Here is a 22,078-nt window from a genome sequence, read left to right as displayed (position 1 = left end):
GCTATGGAGCCAAGATAAAATCGGCTTTTATCACCGACAAATATGGTTTATTATAATTGCAGCCATTTTGCACTGGAGATTAAATTTGGCATTTTTGAAAGCACAGAGATGCACATCTTGTTTAAAAGTCTACGACCAAAATATTCATGAAATCCATTTAATACTTTTAAGTTGTAAAAAAAGGCAAAACTGATTAGGTTTCTGCTATTAATTTTTTTTAAACCGGTTTCTGCACACTCTATTGGCGGCTATGGCAACTGTTGTCCATTGTGCTAAAAACACGGAAGTATTGAGACAGGGAGGAGTGCTTCCCCCCAACAGTGGCCTGCTTGAAAGGCAGCTTTCTTGGTGTGTTGTATGATAGCTGCCTTCGTCGGTAGAATGACACCAAAATGCTGTTCCTTTCTTCACGAAGAGCTGCATTCTTGCCTTGTCTACTTCAAGTGTTGCCAAACATTCTGTATTTTATCTTAACTGGCCTGAAGGCTAGCTGTCGAAGACCATCTGTGGCTTCGGGGAATACAGCAAGTACTGTCTTTTCCCCCTATCCGCACAACAGGATACAGTATCACCTGTAAATGCGTGGAATTCTAATTGGCGAGATACTCCTTTGACTCTTCTGTAGAAAAAGGAAGAAATGCAAGAAGAGTGATAAGCGCACACCCGAGGCCACCAGATTAACAGTTCCTACTGTTAGAAACTGTTCATCTTGTAGCACTTGCACACATTCATGTGTGCAGTCGTTTACAGACGTTAAAGTCAATTGGTGGAGCGGGCCGCTCCCGGGGTACTTGGTATCCCCACCAGGCTTGTCACATAAGCAGTTGCTTTTGTCTTCTTTCTTTTCTCTTGATCCAGCTATTGAGCGATATGTGTCTTTTAAATCATTTGACGACTTTCGACGAGTATCGACGCGTGACTTCACTTTCGGATTAAATTATCGGCCATTTTAATATCCCAAGATAATCCGTGTTTAAATCAGATTTTCTTTTGGCTCCATAGCTGATCTTGAAAAGATGACCCTAAACTACTGCCGAAACAAATTTTTTTTTACTACTTCCGGTTCAAAATCGCTGTCACCCTAAAAGTTACAAAAAATTAAAAAAAACTTGTTACTTTAAGAACTCTTTTGTTTAGATGCATTCTCTGACTTATATTTTATTTGTCTAAACTTTCTTAAAATGTGCGAGTTTATTTATTTTTTTGGAAAAGTTAGTTTACTTCCGGTTCAAAATAGCGGCCAAATCAATATTTATTATTAATCAGAAATTAAAGCCGAACTGAGCTTGGCTCTATAGCCTATCTTGTAAGAGGTATCAAAAACTATCACTATTCAAGGTAAAATCTGCACATATCCGCTGGACTATTTTGCATGTCTCGCAACTCATGACTTTCGCATGTCTCGCGACTCATGACTTTTGCATGTCTCGCGACTCATGACTTTTGCATGTCTCGCGACTTTCGCTTGTCTCGCGACTCATGACTTTTGCATGTCTCGCGACTCCTGACTTTTGCATGTCTCGAGACTCGTGACTTTCGCTTGTCTCGCGACTCATGACTTTTGCATGTCTCGCGACTCGTGACTTTCGCTTGTCTCGCGACTTATGACTTTTGCATGTCTCGCGACTCATGACTTTTGCATGTCTCGCGACTCATAACTTGCATGTCTCGCGACTCATGACTTTTGCATGTCTCGCGACTTGCATTTCTCGCGGCTCATGACTTGCCTGTCTCGCGACTCATGACTTGCATGTCTCGCGACTCGTGACTTTCCCCACTAGTAGCCGCTCTTATTGTCACGCACGCTTTCCCCACTAGTAGCCCCTCTTATTGTCACGCACGCTTTCCCCACTAGTAGCTCCTCTTAGTGTCACGCACGCTTTCCCTACCCGGAGCCGCTCTTAGTGTCACGCACGCTTTCCCCACTAGTAGCCCCTCTTAGTGTCACGCACGCTTTCCCTACTAGTAGCGGCTCTTATTGTCACGTACGCTTTCCCCAATAGTAGCCGCTCTTATTGTCAAACACGCTTTCCCCACTAGTAGCCGCTCTTATTGTCACGCACGCCTTCCCCACTAGTAGCTGCTCTTATTGTCACGCACGCCTTCCCCACTAGTAGCCGCTCTTATTGTCACGCACGCTTTTCCCACTAGTAGCCCCTCTAAGTGTCACGCACGCTTTCCCCACTAGTAGCCCCTCTAAGTGTCACGCACGCTTTCCCCACTAGTAGCCCCTCTTAGTGTCACGCACGCTTTCCCTACTAGTAGCGGCTCTTAGTGTCACGCACGCTTTCCCCACTAGTAGCCGCTCTTATTGTCACGCACGCCTTCCCCACTAGTAGCTGCTCTTATTGTCACGCACGCCTTCCCCACTAGTAGCCGCTCTTATTGTCACGCACGCTTTTCCCACTAGTAGCCCCTCTAAGTGTCACGCACGCTTTCCCCACTAGTAGCCCCTCTAAGTGTCACGCACGCTTTCCCTACTAGTAGCGGCTCTTATTGTCACGTACGCTTTCCCCAATAGTAGCCGCTCTTATTGTCAAACACGCTTTCCCCACTAGTAGACCCTCCTAGTGTCACGCACGCTTTCCCCACTAGTAGCCCCTCTAAGTGTCACGCACGCTTTCCCCACTAGTAGCCGCTCTTATTGTCACGCACGCCTTCCCTACTAGTAGCCGCTCTTATTGTCACGTACGCCTTCCCCACTAGTAGCTGCTCTTATTGTCACGCACGCTTTCCCCACTAGTAGCCCCTCCTAGTGTCACGCACGCTTTCCCCACTAGTAGCCCCTCTAAGTGTCACGCACGCTTTCCCCACTAGTAGCCGCTCTTATTGTCACGCACGCCTTCCCTACTAGTAGCCGCTCTTATTGTCACGTACGCCTTCCCCACTAGTAGCTGCTCTTATTGTCACGCACGCCTTCCCCACTAGTAGCCCCTCTTATTGTCACGCACGCTTTCCCCACCAGGAGCCGCTCTTATTGTCACGTACGCTTTCCCCACCAGGAGCTGCTCTTATTGTCACGTACGCTTTCCCCACTAGTAGCCGCTCTTATTATCACGCACGCCTTCCCTACTAGTAGCCGATCTTATTGTCACGCACGCTTTCCCCACTAGTAGCCGCTCTTATTGTCACGCGCCTTCCCTACTAGTAGCCGATCTTATTGTCACGCACGCTTTCCCCACCAGGAGCTGCTCTTATTGTCACGCACGCCTTCCCCACTAGTAGCCCCTCTTATTGTCACGCACGCTTTCCCCACCAGGAGCTGCTCTTATTGTCACGCACGCCTTCCCCACTAGTAGCCCCTCTTATTGTCACGCACGCTTTCCCTACTAGTAGCCGCTCTTATTGTCACGCACGCCTTCCCCACTAGTAGCTGCTCTTATTGTCACGTACGCTTTCCCCACTAGTAGCCGCTCTTATTGTCACGCACGCTTTCCCCACCAGGAGCCGCTCTTATTGTCACGCACGCCTTCCCCACTAGTAGCTGCTCTTATTATCACGCACGCTTTCCCCACCAGGAGCCGCTCTTATTGTCACGTACGCTTTCCCCACTAGTAGCCGCTCTTATTATCACGCACGCTTTCCCCACCAGGAGCCGCTCTTATTGTCACGCACGCTTTCCCCACTAGTAGCCCCTCTAAGTGTCATGCACGCCTTCCCTACTAGTAGCCGCTCTTATTGTCACGCACGGTTTCCCCACCAGGAGTCGCTCTTATTATCACGTACGCTTTCCCCACTAGTAGCCGCTCTTATTATCACGCACGCTTTCCCCAACAGGAGCCGCTCTTATTGTCACGTACGCTTTCCCCACTAGTAGCCGCTCTTATTATCACGCACGCTTTCCCCAACAGGAGCCGCTCTTATTATCACGTACGCTTTCCCCGCTTGTAGCCGCTCTTATTATCACGCACGCTTTCCCCACCAGGAGCCGCTCTTATTGTCACGTACGCTTTCCACACTAGTAGCCGCTCTTATTGTCACGCACGCTTTCCCCACTAGTAGCCGCTCCTATTGTCACGCACGCTTTCCCCACTAGTAGCCGCTCTTATTGTCACGCACGCTTTCCACACTAGTAGCCGCTCCTATTGTCACGCACGCTTTCCCCACTAGTAGCTGCTCTTATTGTCACGCACGCTTTCCCCACTAGTAGCCCCTCTAAGTGTCACGCACGCCTTCCCCACTAGGAGCCGCTCTTATTGTCACGCACGCCTTCCACACTAGTAGCCGCTCTTATTATCACGCACGCTTTCCCCACTAGTAGCCGCTCTTATTGTCACGCACGCTTTCCCCACTAGTAGCCGCTCCTATTGTCACGCACGCTTTCCCCACTAGTAGCTGCTCTTATTGTCACGCACGCTTTCCCCACTAGTAGCCCCTCCTAGTGTCACGCACGCTTTCCACACTAGTAGCCCCTCTTAGTGTCAAACACGCTTTCCCCACTAGTAGCCGCTTTTATTGTCACGCACGCTTTCCCCACTAGTAGCCGCTTTTATTGTCACGCACGCTTTCCCCACTAGTAGCCCCTCTTAGTGTCACGCACGCTTTCCCCACTAGTAGCCGCTTTTATTGTCACGCACGCTTTCCCCACTAGTAGCCCCTCTTAGTGTCACGCACGCTTTCCCCACTAGTAGCCCCTCCTAGTGTCACGCACGCTTTCCCCACTAGTAGCGGCTCTTATTGTCACGCACGCTTTCCCCACTAGTAGCCGCTCTTATTATCACGTACACCTTCTACGCTAGTAGCCGCTCTTAGTTTCACGCACGCTTTCGGCACTAGTAGCCACTATTATTGTCTCGCACGCTTTTCCCGCTAGTAGCCATTCCAATCTCATCCCCATATCAAACATATTCCCCAAGGATAGTGTCCTTTGTTTGCATTGCCTTATATGGTCATTGATGCCCATATTTAGAAGAGCTAAAGTTTTCCCGCTCCCTGATCTCCATAAAATATGGTGAAAAATGCTGATTCCTGTCAATTTGAGACTCGTGGCAAGAATTTGTCTAAAAAAAACGAGGACCCCTCGCCAGTTAATGCCCTGCAACTCATGGGCTCCGTGATTAAAAGGGTGGAAAGCTACAAAATCCTCGGCGTCCACATTAGCTTTACGCTCTCCGGCTCCTTAAGAAATCTGGAGTACCGGTCCAGGATCTTGTTGCCATCTATTGTGTACTCATTAGATCTGTTGTGGAGTACGCAGGTCCAGTATGGGCTAATATACCAGGATTCCTTGTCGACATTGTTGAGGGCATCCAAAAGAGGGCCCTCCGTATCGTTTTACCCCATCTACGATACAAGGAGGCCTTGGACGCCAGCGGGCTCGAAAGTCTTGCTGACCGCAGGCGCGAGCTTTGTATCAGTCTCATGACCTCCGCTAAGGAGCTAGAACCCCTTCGATCTGTAATTACTGGAGGCGTAATTAATAACGAGCATGGATACTCACTAAGATCCGGCAGTATGAATACCTACAAACATATTTCTGTAACCAAACGCTTTGGTGACTTTGTAGCTTACCGATTTCTGTAATATTATAACGCTATATGTGCGCTATATATCTATCCATCCATCTATCATCCATCCATCATCCATCCATCCATCCATCATCCATCCATCCATCATCCATCCATCCATCATCCATCCATCTATCATCCATCCATCCATCTATCATCCATCATCCATCATCCATCATCCATCATCCATCATCCATCATCCATCATCCATCATCCATCATCCATCCATCCATCATCCATCCATTCATCCATCCATCCATCATCCATCCATCCATCATATATCCATCCATCATATATCCATCTATCATATATCCATCTATCATATATCCATCCATCATCCATCCATCCATCCATCCATCATCCATCATCCATCCATCAATCCATCATCAATCCATCCATCATCCATCCATCCATCCATCATCCATCATCCATCATCCATCCATCCATCCATCATCCATCTATCATGCATCCATCATCCATCCATCTATCATCCATCCATCCATCCATCCATCCATCCATCCATCCATCTATCATCCATCCATCCATCTAGCATCCATCCATCCATCCATCTATCATCCATCCATCTATCATCCATCTATCATCCATCCATCTATCATCCATCCATCATCCATCCATCCATCCACCATCCATCATCCATCCATCTATCCATCCATCCATCCATCCATCCATCCATCATCCATCCATCCATCCATCCATCATCCATCCATCCATCCATCTATCATCCATCCATCCATCTAGCATCCATCCATCCATCCATCTATCATCCATCCATCTATCATCCATCTATCATCCATCCATCTATCATCCATCCATCATCCATCCATCCATCCACCATCCATCATCCATCCATCTATCCATCCATCCATCCATCCATCCATCATCCATCCATCCATCCATCCATCCATCATCCATCCATCCATCCATCCATCATCCATCCATCCATCATCCATCCATCCATCCATCATCCACCATCACTATCGTAACCATTCCATCCCCACCATCACTACCCTAACTATTTTACCACCACCATTATTACCGTAACAATTCCACCACTTCCATCATTACCGTAACCATTCCACCACTACCAGTACTATCGTGACCATTCCACCACTACCATCACTACCATAACCATTCCACCACTACCATCCCTACCGTAACCATTCCACCACCACCATCTCTACCGTAACCATTCCACCACTACCAGTAATATCGTAACCATTCCACCACTACCAGTACTACCGTAACCATTCCACTACTACCATCACCTAACCCTAATCCTAACTACCGTAATCAATATGTCAATAAGTTTTATAACTGGGTCACAAAAACGGCCGACACCATTTGTAAGACAATGTTGAATGGAACAATGCACAAGCAACAGCCAGGACAGTTGATGGTGGTAGATATGAATTATTTTACACAGATGACAAAATGTCATAGTAGAATGAACGGCCCATTTCAACTCTGTATGTTTACTATAAACAAAACTTCACAACGTAGCGTGATAACACTCTGTGGGCTTGGGATACCTGTGCTGATATGTCAACCGGGGCAGAGAAATGAGATTATTCAGAGTGATTTTAGTCATTGTGGGTAAGCTACCTTGTGGTGCTGGATTAAAGTTCATCCGCATGATCTTGTCCGAAACTTATTTGGCCGACTTCTTCACCTGCTCGGACAACTGCTGAAACATAATAGGAAACGAGAAATGTTTCCCACGACCTCGTTGTTGTGGTGACAGATACCCGCTTCTTTTCACTAAAAGTGGCCATTCACCTGGAAGCCGCCCAAATCGAGCACATAGGTCAAACCTGGAAGTTCGTCACTCATCAGGGAAGATGGCGGTATACACTGTGTCACTTCACGGTTGAACAGCAAAAGTCCCAAACGAAACCCGTAATAGAGACCAACACCTTTGAGAAATAGACCGATTTTGAAAAGCAATCTTAAAAGCGCGCGCTTTTTCAAACCAATTGGCAAGCAACACCAGGGTATAAATAGAGAGGCAAATCGGTCTCTCGCTCAAACAAGTCTCATGATCATGGACGAACACGTGTCCTGGGTCATCTGCTGAGAAGGGAGAGAGGACCTATTGGAATTCCTTCCCTTTGAAACAACCGTGCCATTACCCCTGCTTATGGAAATGGTTGCACGCGCATCAAACCCCCAAGGAATCCAGCCCACATTGTAGAACCACACATAGCCCATGCGTCACAAAGAAGGCCGTGCTGTGGATCAGAAGCGACTCGAATACCAACCTCTCCCCTGCCGATCAGATTGTGCTCGAAGGGAAGCGAAAGTATCAAGAAGCTATCAACTACTACAAACAGTTCATGACCCCAAGACCCCTTTTACTGGACAGTTATATTCCCCCCCTCCTCCCATCCTAGGCGTGATAGGCCGATCCCGTGGCCTTTATGGCACCTTACGTGGAAGACGGTCGTCGAGACAGTGAACGACATGGTATGGAGGTGGACCTAGAGGCCCCTACCCTTCTAAGCTTAGAAACATTGAACAATGGGGGTACTCTTTCGGTAGACAGGGTCCCAACACTACATCCACCTTTCTGGGTTATAAACAATAAAACCTACCTAACTTTAAACGAGTTACAACTTCTTACTAACATATACTAGACTGATCTTTTAGTCCAGTTTGCGCGGAGGAAAGGACAATCTCCCAAATCGAGTTTTGATCACTCCAGTGTTTGAACTGCCCGAAACGGATCGAGCGTGAACACCAGGTAACGCTGGCTGCTGTGATGAACCCGCTGTAAACAGTCCAAGGGATGGTAGCTTGGCTGGCTCCAGTCGCATCTGCAGAACTTTCCATAGACATCGGAGCCAGGTGACTATTGAACAGAGTTAAGATGGTATGCGAATAATTTTCTGCATTGCTGTTGAGATGCGGCCAAAACAGGATTGCAAGAAAGCATTATTTGTTTATATTAGAGACCTTAAGATCAAGGTCTGACCCTTTTACCATAAACCCCTGGCTGCGGTTTCACATTAGACATATGCCCATTTTCGGAATTAAGATTCAAGGTTGTCTGTAATATACAAATCATTGTATAGCAATGGCCATGTTAAAGAAGCCATCTAAAATGTGTAAAATAAAACCACTATAACAACATTGGTAAGAAAATAAGGTATTTGCATCGAAAAGCTTGCAATTTTTTTTCGAAGCAACAGGTTTAACGAGAAGCATTAATTCTGGCACCATATTTGTTTTCATTTATGCCAACCACTTTGACTTTGCGCTAAAGAAATCATTCTCAAAATTATTTTTCAATTGTAAAACAAATATCAGTTAAAAGTTGACACATAGTAAAAGCTAACTTTCTGTGTTTTTGAAAACCATGGGATTTCAGTGTTCAAGAATACAACCTACCTGTCTGTGGTTGTGGATGGATTCATATGCATGAAAAAGTTATTACTTAGGAGAAAAAATTCAAGACCAACGGCTCTTTCTACTGACTTGAGCTATAAGAAAGAAACATGCAGAATTCCCTATAAGGCAGCCCTTTTGTCTTTTTATCCAATGACAAAGAGGCATACAGCAAAATACAGAAAATTCAGTATACAGGAAAAAAAGGGTTAAAGGTTTTGTCATGCATTAACCTTTATCCGGTACTTGTTTTATACCTTAAATGCATATATGTATATTCTTCTCTTTGATTTTGCATTTTAGGCCATTTTTTATGAGTAGGATGTGAATGTATCTGTCTGTGTTTTTTTCCCTAGTAGCCCTTTTTTACGGGTTTAAAGTAGTTATACAATCCAGTATTCTAGCACATATGTAGTTATTCTTCTTTTCCATAGATCTGTTAGGATATGCAACCTGCTACCCTCTGAGGTAGTGGGCGCTCCATTTTTAGCTTCCTTTAAGTCAAGCCTTTTGCCAGCAATTCGATCCTTGCAGATCCTTGGCCAGTTCAATTTATTTATGTATTCAAGTATTAAATTTAAATAAGTTTGTCTCTTATTTTGTGTCAATACTAAGTATATTTTATACTCATGTAATCTTACCCATACCAAGAAATTATTTGTTTTTATTTTATATACAAAATATAGCCACTATATTTTATTTTTTAAGTAAAATGACTACTATGTTTGATTTTTATATATGTACAAGTACTGTTTTAAGATATCACTTTTTAATATATTCGCACAAGTTGTTTGTTGAATCACCCATTTTCTTGGTGCTGGTGTAGCTGTCTGGTTAGCTTCTTTTGTCTTTCTTTCTTTCTTTTGATTTGTTCTGCATTTTATTTGTTAAAGTTACTTCTGATCCCAGAGCTTTTGTCTGCAGTATTCAGGTATTGTTTTGTCATAGTTTCTTTAGCATTCCAGTATGAAAGGTTCTCCCAGCATGTTGCTTGGATGAAAGGCATGTAAAGAACAGTCACTAGGGTACTCCTACTTAAAACCAATTTATTGTAACCCCCTAGACATGTGTGCCTGCTAATAGCCTTCTATTTGTTTCCCTTGATATGTAAGAACATTATGTCCTCCTCTCTTATATTGTTTTAAAGAAATCTTAAGGTAGTGTAATGACCATCAAGCATGTTTGTGCATTGAGTTGCACATTTGAATTTGATTGAAGCTCAGATAGTTAAATAGCCCTTTAGAGACCTTGGCCCTGGTGCAGCTGTCTTGTCATCCCAATATATATGTCGAATTCCTGTAGAGCAAACTGCTCCTTGACGTTTTTTGAACTATATTATATTGTCGGTTATATATTTTTGAGATTTTCATTTTTTTTCACTTGCTACAATAATCAAAGTGAGTAAGCAAAATAAGATGCATATTTGTGATGGCTCTGTTTATACACCTAGACATAGACAACCCTATTTTAAATAGGTGTAAGGTTCATATGCTAAATCAGAAGAAAAAAAAACAACTCCAAGTCACGAAAACACTGGTCGCATAACGACACAAACACACTGTGCACATAACGGCACGTACACACTGGCAGGCCCAGTGTGGGCGTGCGAACGCACCCCCTCACAACGGCCAAAGGTCCACTTTCGGTTTTCAATAGACGTGCTATTTGTAGACAAAACTATAAAGCATAAGCTAGATCACTCTGGCATATAGTCAAATCCGACAATAAGCGTCCCGTGGAGATATTGCAAATCATTTTTTTTAAAAGAGAACACCCTCCTCACCCCACCCCGGAAAAATTAGGTCCACTTCTTCGGATTTCGCATCCCCTCCCCCTCCCCCCCCCCCCCCCCCAAGAAAAATCCTGGGTACAGGCCTGACTGGGCACATAACAACCGGTACCCACTGGGCACATAATGACAAGCACACACTAGACGCATAACGGCATGTACACACTGTGCACATAACGACATGCACACACTGTGCACATAACGACGTGCACACACTGTGCACATAACGACATGCACACACTGTGCACATAACGACACATACACACTGCACACATGACGACACGTACACACTGCGCACATAATGACACGTACAAACTGCGCACATAACGACACGTACACGCTACGCTCATAACGACATGCACACACTGGGCACATAACACGCACACACCTTGTACATAACGGCACGCACACACCGCGTACATAACACGCACACACCTTGTACATAACGACACGCACACACTGCGCAGATAACGAATAGCACACACTACGACACACATGCACTGCGCACATGAAACGCACACACTGGGCACATCTACATGTGGGGGGAGAGGGGGCTTGCAAAAGGGGTTACCCGTCACGCAAGACAGAAGTGGAATCCAGAGTGGTATTAGGTTATTCACCTCATTTCCCATCTTAAAGTAAAAGTCCCTATATGCCTCTGTGTTTGGGCTGAGTTCGATACATTTATTGACATGATGTCCTCTAAGTTGGCGTTTATGTGTATTTATATAAGGAGAGGCCTCAACCACAGTGTCACCATGGACAGACTTAAAAAATAGAGTGAAGCGAACATTTTTCCTTCTTTTTGTAACTCGCTTAGTAAGTTTGTGATTGTACCTGGAGATCGTTCCCAGCACCATTAATTTTTTTTACGTGCTTGTCGAGCCAAAGATCCCAAACGCTACTTGCTTATTCCAAATGAGGGTGGTCAACAGGTTTCAGGGTATGGCCCATCAGTCTTGTAATTGTGGGTAACCAGCGCATTACAAAGGAACCCCTTAGCGACAAAGGGGTCGCTTTAACAATGCTCAAACTCTTGTGATTTATCAAATAATAGCTCTGAAAACGTGAAATTTTTCTATTGTGATACAAAGCAATGTAAATTTCAAATATGCAGGAATTGATAAGTTACATGATAGTTTAATCATGGGAGATGACTTTCCAAGCTGTAACATTTATCCTAATAGTCACATATCTTAAACCCTTTATAAATATTCTCTGTGCCATATTTGTTTTCTTCTTGTATATGATAACAGTGGAAACTATAACACATGTGATGAGGAGGGGGGCGTAAGGGTTTTCTTTAATACGCCCCCCTCGATGAGGGCAATACAAAGTCTGAAAATTGTGTGCTGTTATGGTTGTGTAGTATTCTTGTAAGCATGTGTTGTGCAATCATTGTTGTACAAACCTGTGTAAGAAAATGGTAATAAATAATAAAATGCCTTTTATACTAGAGTGGTTTTCAAAAACCTGTGAAATACTATTTAGTTTTTTTAGTACTAATACACTAATGTTCTCTTTTGCTCTGGCTTGACTATTACACTTAAATAATTTTGTTGCACCGGATTTTGAAAACTACTCTAAAACAGCACTAAGAGGCGGACAGCTGCCTGGGAAACTTCAACAATGCATCAACAGCTTTTCCACAGTAACCTTTCCGATGTGACCCAAGTCGCCTCTCAAGAGCGTTCACAGCTTCCTTGATTCCACCAGCTTGTTTAGCGTCTTCTATACCCTCATAAACAGCCCTAAACACTGGTTGCTTGTTGTTGGTGAACACGCCTCTGTTGCCATGCAATATATAGATACCATTAGTATCAGCTGTTTTGCAGTTGTTGCCATAGATGCAGTGATCATTACGGTAATTCCACTCACAGCTCAACACGTACACCAACTCTGCAAACAAACAGCCAAACAGCAGTGAGACATCTTCCAACAAAACTACAAGTTAGTGAGTCCACCACTGTATCGAGCCAGAGATGACAGCCTTTCCCCATTAAGGATTGGCACTTTTTTCATCATGTCTATTCCTTAATAAGATCTTTCCTGTTTTGATCTTTTGCACTAGGCAATTGTGGGCTTTACTATACAAGTGAAACACGAATGGGGGGAGAGGGTTATGGGGAGGAGGGGGTGGTATAACTTATCAATCACCTGGATGGTAGTGGAAAAGTATATTCAGGATATCCTGGTCTCCCCATGTAATATCAAAGCGATACTTGTTGTATATAGGTAATATCTTCTCCTGCCAGCCAAATGATCTCATTCGCGTTAGATTCATCAGCATTACTCCAGAATTAAGGCCCAGCTTGCCATAGTAAGGATGGCGTGCAAATCTGTTGTACCAGCCAGTGGCTGACACCTCTCCCTCTGGAGTCATTGACGCCAGTTGTGAAGAGTTGAAGTTGCTGAATTGATCCCATAGCCATTGTACTGGAGACAGGAATAATGTGTCTATGTCCATATATATTAGGCTGTCAACTTCCGTAAGAATGTCCTGTTGAAAGATAAAAATTTTATAATGTCTTGCCATGAAAAATTTTTATGCATCAACTGACATTTCTATATTGTTAGCAATCAAATCATCATCATTAACATCATCATTAACATCATTATTAACATCATTATTATCATCAGTGTCAGCATATTTTACAGCAACTGTTGTTGTGATACAGTATCATCATCCTACTATTTCAGCTCTTACTAAATCTGACTACAATTACTCAATTTAATTTTAGGAAAGCCTGAAATTCTATAACAAAAGTGTAACTCTAGTTTCTGCTCTGGTCATTATAATATTAAAATGGTCTACTTCTTACAGGTAAAAACAGCCTCTGTGCTGCACAAGGCTTGAACAATTTTTTCCACTCATCTGGCTTTTGACCTTCAGGAAACTTGAGAGGGTGGATCTTGTAGCTAACTTGCTTGCCCTCGACACAAGGCCAATGATCCAGAACTGATTTGAGGCCATCATGAAGTCCAGACTCAGCTAATATGTGAAACACTAGTGTTCTGTTTGTGAATAGAATGCTGGATTTTAGCATTGTGAGGGCTTCATCTTTGCGCGAACCACAAATAACTATGCTAATGTGGATAAGTTCTTTCTTTTGCTTTCTGTGAAATAAGAAAAAAAAATATAAATCGTAGTTATAATATTAAAGCATCCAGCTGATTGTTAATTTGTTTTTAAGTACTATAGCCAGCTCTGGTCCTGCAGCTCAAGGCCCGTTTTTAGAGGGAGGGAGGGGAGGGGGGTTTGACTCACCCTTGCTTGCAGTGGTTTGTTACCTTCAGTCAAGAGAGCTACAGGAGTTCTTTGATGCCCCCTGGGGTTCCTCTACATAATCGTTACTTTTACTAGAAATCTTCTTATTGTAAAATGACTTAAATGGGAGGGATACTTGCATACTTATTTTTTACAAGTCCCTTTCAAATTTTGTCCACCCTTACCCTTATAACATTCATCACTTGGATATAATAGTCACTAATATATTTTCACAAGACAAATATCAGACAATAACGGTTAGCCAACGTGATATCTGTCATGTGAATAGTCCTTTTTTCAGTCAGAACAAGTTTTTTTATATCAGAAAAGTAACGATAAACAGCAAACCAAGGTTTTTAACAAAAAAACACCAAATTGGTAGCCAAAGCAACACCAGATAACACAAATTATTATACATTGTGCTCAATGTCATGGACACTGAGCACGCGCTTTTTTTTAAGATTCATGCAATCTGGGGGTCTAAACTGTCAGCTAGCAGATTAGTGATTCAATGTGCGAAATACATCCTGGGGCGCAAAGATTTGTTTGTGAGAAGTGGCAGTGTTTGTGCAAATCGGGAATGAATTCTGTTTACAAGAAAGTGTGTTTTATTGAATCAATGTATAATAAAACCATTAGTGGATTTGGTTCTAGTGATATCCAGAAAAATTAATGTCTCGCCAAGTGGAATCAGTCTCAGCCTTTGCCCTTGCCTGATTCCACTTATCTTGACATTGATTTTTCCAGATATCACTAAAACCTCGTCCAATAATTGTTGTAAATTCAACTAAATATTCTGTGCCATAGTAGTTTGCAAATGGTTTTACGTTTTTTATAATTTTTCTTTTCAAACTCTGCCTTCAACAGCTGCAATTCTCTACTTCAGCTCTCAACAGAACAATTACAAAACAGTCTAGGTGAAAATCATCCCCGGGGGGTTCTCCTGGGTAAAAGTGATAGGGATGCTCGACGGAAATTCGAAAAATACCCCATAAAAATTGCTACCCTAAAAAAATACCCCAGAAGCCCTAAAAATACCAATTCTAAGAGAAAAGCCTATTTTTTTTCTAGGATACCCCCTAAAAATACCTGAGGCCCGATCTTGACCCCTAAAAAATACGACGAGTTGATAGGGTCAGGTCGACATGGGAAGAACCCCCCCCCGCCCAGGAAATCATCATTTCAAATGCAAGTTTTTTTTTTTTTTTTTTTTTTTGAACAGGTTGTTTTATGGAATTTTGATTCTTTAAAAAAGTCTCGCTAGTTCGAAGTTGAGGCGTAAAACACCATCGACAAACCTTTCTATCAAAGCAGCGGGAATCCGTGGGGATTGAGTCGGTCTTTGTGTTTGTCGCCTTTCCTTTACATTACTCCGCACATCCTGAACAACGCTAGCTTTGGTTGTGATCAGTTCCTTGACAACTTCTAGCTCAGAATGACTTCCTGCGAAAAATAGGAGCAGCACCAATTCTAGGACTACAATCAAAGTTGCTAATCCGAATATCAGCCTCTTTATAAAAGGCATTCTATTGCTTTCAACTCGGGCAAACCTGCGCCATTTCTCTAGTAACTAGTACACCGAAGAAGTCAAGATCTAGCAGGCGTTCCTGCATTGGTGATCGTTACATTATCCGAGTTGATTGCTTTGTGACCGGGCCTCTGAATTTTCAAAATGGCGGACAAACGTGAGGTTTTAGAGAGATGAAGCTGATTTTTCTCTTTTTACTCTTGGGTTTGATCGAGTGAGTTGCTATAAACCATTCTATTATACATATTTGTGAGCTTGATCGAAGAAGTCCAGCATGTTAGCACCTTTAGTCGACTAAGACATTTATTTTTTTAATTATCTGTTCCACGTTCCACAACGAACTTTAGGCGCTGACAAAGTACTCACAAATTAACTTATGCGATAAACTATTTCACAAAGTCTTCTTATCCATTTTGTGGAGTTTATTTCCTGCGATACTGATTTATTTGTTTCTACTGTCTTAAAGTTCAACTTGTCAAGGTCATTGCATTTGTCTCAACAGCTCGTTAAGTCCCGGACTATGCCTGCATGCATTTTAAGGTTTTGATTTACCTGTTTTGGAATCCATACCATATGTGCCATACCATAGCTCTTATGTACTGTAACAGGTATCTACAAACACACACAAGGGCATTAAAAATAACGTGTGTTTTACAGGTAACTGATGGAGCTTGGACTTTGTAAGAATCCCTTCGTGCTTGCATATTACTCCAAGCTGACCCACGACTATGATTCTGGTAAACTTCAATCACCTGAAATCATCCTTCCATCCGTCCCTGTAGTGACAAAAGACCTGCCTAACCCCCCGTCCCCCCAGGAGTACCTTCTCCCTTCTGTCATTCTCTGGGACCCGCTGCAACAGCTTGATTGCTTCAAGGAAGGAATCTGCTGTCCATTTGATTGTCACAATGGAGAGGATGATACTCCTCTACTCAAGCCAAAGAAAAACAAAAAGGGGTTCTACTGCTGGCAGGCAGGTCAGCGTCTTGCTGTAGCCCCTCGCCAGCTTTGCAGCTCCAGTTGGCCTGTCATCCTTCTAAGTAGGATCTACTTCTGCACAGGAAGGATAAAGCATCGATCCTACATTGCACATGATCCTGAGATCCTCAGCATGATTCCACCCTCTGAGGCCACAGGAATCCCCTTTGTGCTGCTTCACCGGACAGGCTTCACCAAGGAGCTGAGTGATACTGTCTTGTCACTGCTGGCCTCTGGAGGAAGTCTTGAGAACATCGAACATACCATTACCCAACAGCACATCAGTAATTTTGCTCAGTGTAAAGCAAAATATGAGGAGGATATTCAACTGTTGAGTCTTGGGACTAATCAAGAACCCGCTGATTTCCCGGAATATAAGCCAACAGGGGTGCCCTCTATGGAAATGCTTCTGGGATGCCTACTTGTCAACCGTAAGGAGAAGGCGCGCTATTATACACAGCGTATGAGTGAGCTATCTGCTCAGGTATTACTGCTCGGCCATTTTTTCAAAGCAAGCCAACAGATGGGCTACTTCTGTCCTAACACTAACAAATGGGTGCCAAAGTATGACTATATTTTTGCCATTTTGAATGAAAAGGGGCAGGTTCTTTCCTGGCAGGCAACCAAAGGGAAAGACCCACATGATGTGCTACCTCTAGTAAGAGCTGTCTACCAGCGACTTAACACCCAGGGAGTGACTATTGAGTTAATTCTTTCTCCAGATTGCTGTTCTTTCAGGGAACCATTGATCTCCATCTTTGGATCTGATATTCAAGTCAAAATGGACCCAGCATTTGCTGTAAGAAAGCTTGAGAAACGTTTCAAAATTCGTAAATGTGATCAAGAAGCAATGAAAAGCTGTCTTGAGAACTTGTCCCTTGTTTTCCAACAAGGACCAGATGTGGGTTTGTGCAGGATGCAGGAAACTCCTGTGAGTGATGTTATCCATAGTAACTTGATGTCCTTTGTGTCTCATTGGAAGACAATGAAGGGAGAGTCAGGTGAGCGCCTGCTGCATGAACCAGCCCTTCAAGAACTCGAAGCACTACAGACCGATATCAAGAGAGGCTGCCTCTCAGGGGTGCCCCCCTCATGCGGCAGTGAACATGTCGCTGAATTGCGTGAGCAGCTGAGGCCTGCCTTGCATCGGCGTTTCCTTAATACAGATCTGACTATTCCTGCTGTCACTAGTTTGTTCTACATTTGGAATGAGCATCACAGTGGAAGCCAAGGACCTCTTATGCTTATCGACTCCTACAAAGATGCATTGGATTGCATTGGTTTTGTCCCAACCACAGAGCAGTTTGGTCTGGTGAGGGATAAGGGAGGTGATGATGAGAATGATGAGGAACCATTCCAGTATACTCTTGATATTCACTCTGTGCAATGTTTGATCTTGGCTGCCTTGGGACTAACAGGAGAGGACTCTGAATGTGCAGACTCAAGTACACTGAGTGAAGCCACCCTTAGGAAAATTTCCCACATAGCAAGAAACTATCATTTTGTTGGGAAACTCCTGTGCAATATCAGTGTACAAGTGCCAGATACACAAAGACTGCTGCACCTCTCAACCTGCTCACTTCTTCTGTTTAGTAGAAGTGACTGCAATGTGCAGGACACTATTGCGCACAAGAGTAGACTCAAAGAAGAAGTGAGTAAACACTTAGGAACAATATATGGAGAGGCTGGAGATCCAGAGGGGTTCTTTATTGCACTTGCCAACAATTTGAACAGCATTCTTGCAGATCTCCAGCAATGTGAGGCCACGGAGTGCCAGCAGTTCAAGGAATATTTGCAGAGTGTTGGCTATGATCCAGCAATGCTAGATGATGAACAAGTAAATGTTGTCACTCTTCGTAGGCTGATTAGTAAGGAATGGTTGGAAAATAGAGAGAGGTATTCTCCTCTGCTTATGACGCCATTGCTGGAATTTGAAAAAGAGGCAGTGAACTTTGCAAATGAAGGGTACATTAAAGGTATGAGGGTATGTGAATTTAGTGGAAACCTTTAAATTCAAACCCAGAATAGATGAAAACAGTTTGAGCTAGTGGGTAGTTTAAATTGAATTGGGTAGTTTGAATAAGTCTCCACAGAATTTCAAAGAATGAAAAGTCAGCTCAATTTAGCAGGAGTTTGAGTCATAAGGGTTTTATCGTTGTTAAAGGTTGTGTTTCAAATGTTGAAACTTCTTATAACCCCACACAAAGCGTACAGTACAACAAAATAATTTAAAAGGTTAAAAATAAACATGTGTGATTTCTTCTAATCAAACATACAATATCTACAATGTGAAACATGATTTCTACAAAAGAAACATTTGATTTCTTCAAAATTAACGTGATTTTTTTTCAAAATAAACATGTTATTTTTAAAAATAAACGTGATTTCTTTCAAAATAAACGTGATATTTATTTGTATTTTTGCAGCGGACATGATGAATCTCCTCCCACTTGCTGCCACTCAAATTTTCAAGCTTCCCATAATCCTTTTCACCTCACTGGAACTCTGTCCAGTGGTGACAGTAGTACCGGCTGACAAGTTATCAACCCAGAAATGCATCTTCATGGGCTACAGTGCCGCCGAATATGGTACTTACTACACCGTGAAGGTCATTAGCCAGATCCCTACACATCCTGACAAGCCTAAACATGTCTGTCGATGTGGACTTGGGAATGCAAAGAACAAAGACTCAGGCAGGCAATTCTGCATCCACATCCCAGGAAAGTACTTGACCCGCTGTGAGTGCTTCAGGAACGGTGTGGGTTGCGGGTACCTCTGTCGTTGTGCCAATTGTGGCAACCCTCAGGGTACCTCAGTTGAAAGCAGAGCAAAGTATGTTCAGCATAACACTCGCTCCAGGCCTAAACACAAGTTTCAGACTTCCCGGGGCATGGATAAAACCCCTGAAATGGCTAACTGGAATACCAAGGAACAGCTGGCATTTGAGCTCCTTACCAGTGCCATGCACTATCCCCATCAGGGAATCTGGGTGTTAGAAGCCACGCCCAACAGCACCCTAAAGTATTTCAACCAGCTTGTGACTATTGACACGCAGAGCTCCAATAGCACACTGTTAAGCACTAAGAGTCTGGCAGAGGTAAAGCAGATGCTTAGAGTCTATTTGGAGCACATGGAGAATTATGCAGACATGTATAAGAAGCAAAGTGAAATAAACTGGATGCAGATGTCTGCTATTACCAATGACTTGACAAACCCCGAAGTTAACCAAGTTCTGGTTATTGTAGAAAGCACAGAGTAATTTATAGGACTGAGTTATTGAAGCATTTGGTTACTGTTGAGAATATAGACTGTCTTGAGACATTTGCTAATGATTTTGTATAATGTACGCAAGCAATGCCATCTCTTTTGAGAGGGTAAGGTCACAACAGCGCTATTGTTATATCTGCCTTTTAGGACCCCTTGATATCCGCTATACCCTTAGAGCTAACACTAGGCCAGGTGTATTTCATAGATGATGGAGGCAAAAAAAAAATTTGTCCACGTTAGAGAGAGGGCACTTCGCTTACCAAACTTTGGGTTGAGGTTCATGGCATTTCATACATTTATCATTCATCTTTAATAGAATAAAGTTTTATTATTTAATAAAGTTTAAAAATGTACACCGTTTATGATCTTTAATTGCTTCCTACCACCTTGGATAGCCACTTCCCTGCCTATTTGATGCACAAACATTTGTTCATCTTTGTTGATAAGAATCACTTGGATAGCCCCTATGCTCCACTGACTTGGAGAATTCTAATCAAACCTCAGCTTACAGGTACAGCGAGGCTTATTTATTTTTTTTTTTTTTTTCACAATCTTAACTTTCCATAAATAAATTGTAACAACTTTCAAAGGGCTTGTGAACTAAGAGACTAGCAGACTAAGATTTCATGGTTTGATTCCACAAACTCCAAACTTGCAGAAAAGTTAGTGACAGGCAGCAATATAAAAGTCTGTTGCAGCCTTGATGTATTTTTGACACTTGGTAGGCTATCCATTAAAAGACTGGAAGTTCAGCTGGGTGCCTTTTACACAGAGAATATTCTGGGAAGGCTACCAGAACAGTATACTGGCGGCCATTGCCATACAACACAGTGCAACGTAAGGGCTTTTCCTTTCCCCTGAAAGATTTAAAAGCAGATGAAATGATGTCATGAGTCTGACGAATATGCTTATTAAATAGGGAAAGGGAGGACCTGTTAGGCAGATCCAGAGAGTTAGGCTGTAAAAATGGTGTGGTTTAGCAAACATTGAAACCTACCTATCCTTGCCGCCTTCCAAAAGATACCAAGAATTCTAAAGATTTGAAAACAAAGCAGTTAGCTCCCTTTTAATAAAGCATAAATAGAGTAATTTTCATAAACCCGTGAACTAAACTTTAGCATATTACACTTTACTGTGATCTGATTCTATTGTTCTCTTTTGTGTTTTACTGACTATTATTCTTTGACAATCACACTTTGTTTCACAGGTAAATAAAAACCACTCTATCAGATTTATCTTTTAGTACCTAAAACCAAATTTATTTGATTGACCACTCCTTGGGCAAATAATTGAATGTTTAATAATCAGACTCAATCAATTATGGACATAACCATACAAACCACAATTTTTCTCAATCAAACATACAAAGTAATTGACCAAGCTTTTACTTAATATTATGTTCAATTGCTTAAAGTGCCCCTAGCATCAAACTCTTAATTTCCGGGTTTATTAACTATTTACTAACTGAGATTGAGGTCATGCCGGGGAATATCAAACTGAGGCTTTGGCGTATCGACCAAGGCTTTGCAAGGTCGATGCGCCAAAGCCAAGGTTTGATATTTCCCAGCATGACCGAACGGTCGAGGTTGGTAAGTTGTTTATTATATGGCTTTTTAAAATAAAAATGACGAGAAAACAAATCGGCTTTCGCACGAATATCGATTAGTTTATCAATCAATTTCAAAAAGGCGGGAAAACAAGAAACACTAGCGCCCTGCCAAATCAAAAATTGAAATGAGTGAAAAGATTCAACAAGTATCTTTCCTTATCCGGATATGGAAAAAGGCGGCCCGCCAACCAACCATTTCTTCTTTTTCTGGGTGTTAGAATTCGCTACCTGAATGTTCGCTGTCGCTCATTTTGCAGTGTGAAGGTGAAAAAAAAAAACAGAAGATTGTGGAAGTTTTTTCGTAGGGCAATACGGAATTCCGTAATGCCCTCAGAGATGGGCAATACGGGAATGTCACAACTGCCAATAAGCCAATCACAGTGCGCGTACTATCGTAGCCATATAATAAATCGAGCGCGGGCTCGATCCATAGGGTCAATTTGTGAAAAGGAAGAGCTGTTTTTAAACGCTTGTATCTTTGCCCATGGTCAAATTTCAAGATTTTTTCTGATATCATATGAAAACTCTTTAGCTATTCTTCATCTAAGGATAAGTAAATATTAAAAGCAAGTTACTGTAATTTGATGCTAGGGGCACTTTAATCAAACCAGATCTAATTGAACAATTGGTGTTTGATTGGGTTAAACATTAATAAGAAGCATTATCTAAGAAGAATTTTAAAACTTTATCAGAAATTTCCAAACTTAATCGAACTAATCAATGTATT

General features: G+C 42.6%; 2 protein-coding genes across 3 annotated transcripts; one reads left to right on the top strand and one right to left on the bottom strand.

The window, feature by feature from the left end:
- Positions 1-11,765: 11,765 nt before the first annotated feature.
- On the bottom strand, positions 11,766-15,694 carry LOC5511342 (glucoside xylosyltransferase 1). Of its 2 annotated transcripts, none has more exons than XM_001631670.3 (4): positions 15,268-15,694; positions 13,524-13,818; positions 12,859-13,201; positions 11,766-12,600 (listed from the first exon to the last, which is right to left on the bottom strand). In XM_001631670.3, the coding sequence occupies exons 1-4, from the start codon at positions 15,492-15,494 to the stop codon at positions 12,296-12,298; spliced, it is 1,170 nt and encodes a 389-aa protein (XP_001631720.1). In that variant the 5' UTR covers positions 15,495-15,694; the 3' UTR covers positions 11,766-12,295. The 2 variants fall into 2 exon arrangements, with proteins under 2 accessions (XP_001631720.1, XP_048582627.1); XM_048726670.1 differs by having other exon boundaries at positions 13,524-13,716.
- On the top strand, positions 15,624-20,095 carry LOC5511341. The gene is made up of 3 exons (XM_001631704.3): positions 15,624-15,711; positions 16,155-18,451; positions 18,902-20,095. The coding sequence occupies exons 2-3, from the start codon at positions 16,162-16,164 to the stop codon at positions 19,732-19,734; spliced, it is 3,123 nt and encodes a 1,040-aa protein (XP_001631754.2). The 5' UTR covers positions 15,624-15,711; positions 16,155-16,161; the 3' UTR covers positions 19,735-20,095.
- The last annotated feature ends 1,983 nt before the right edge of the window (positions 20,096-22,078 follow it).

Source organism: Nematostella vectensis, chromosome 4 (assembly GCF_932526225.1).
Source record: "Nematostella vectensis chromosome 4, jaNemVect1.1, whole genome shotgun sequence".
Classification (NCBI taxonomy): domain Eukaryota; kingdom Metazoa; phylum Cnidaria; class Anthozoa; order Actiniaria; family Edwardsiidae; genus Nematostella; species Nematostella vectensis.
The sequence above is the reverse complement of the archived record's forward strand: the minus strand, read 5'-3'. Positions and strand labels throughout refer to the sequence as shown.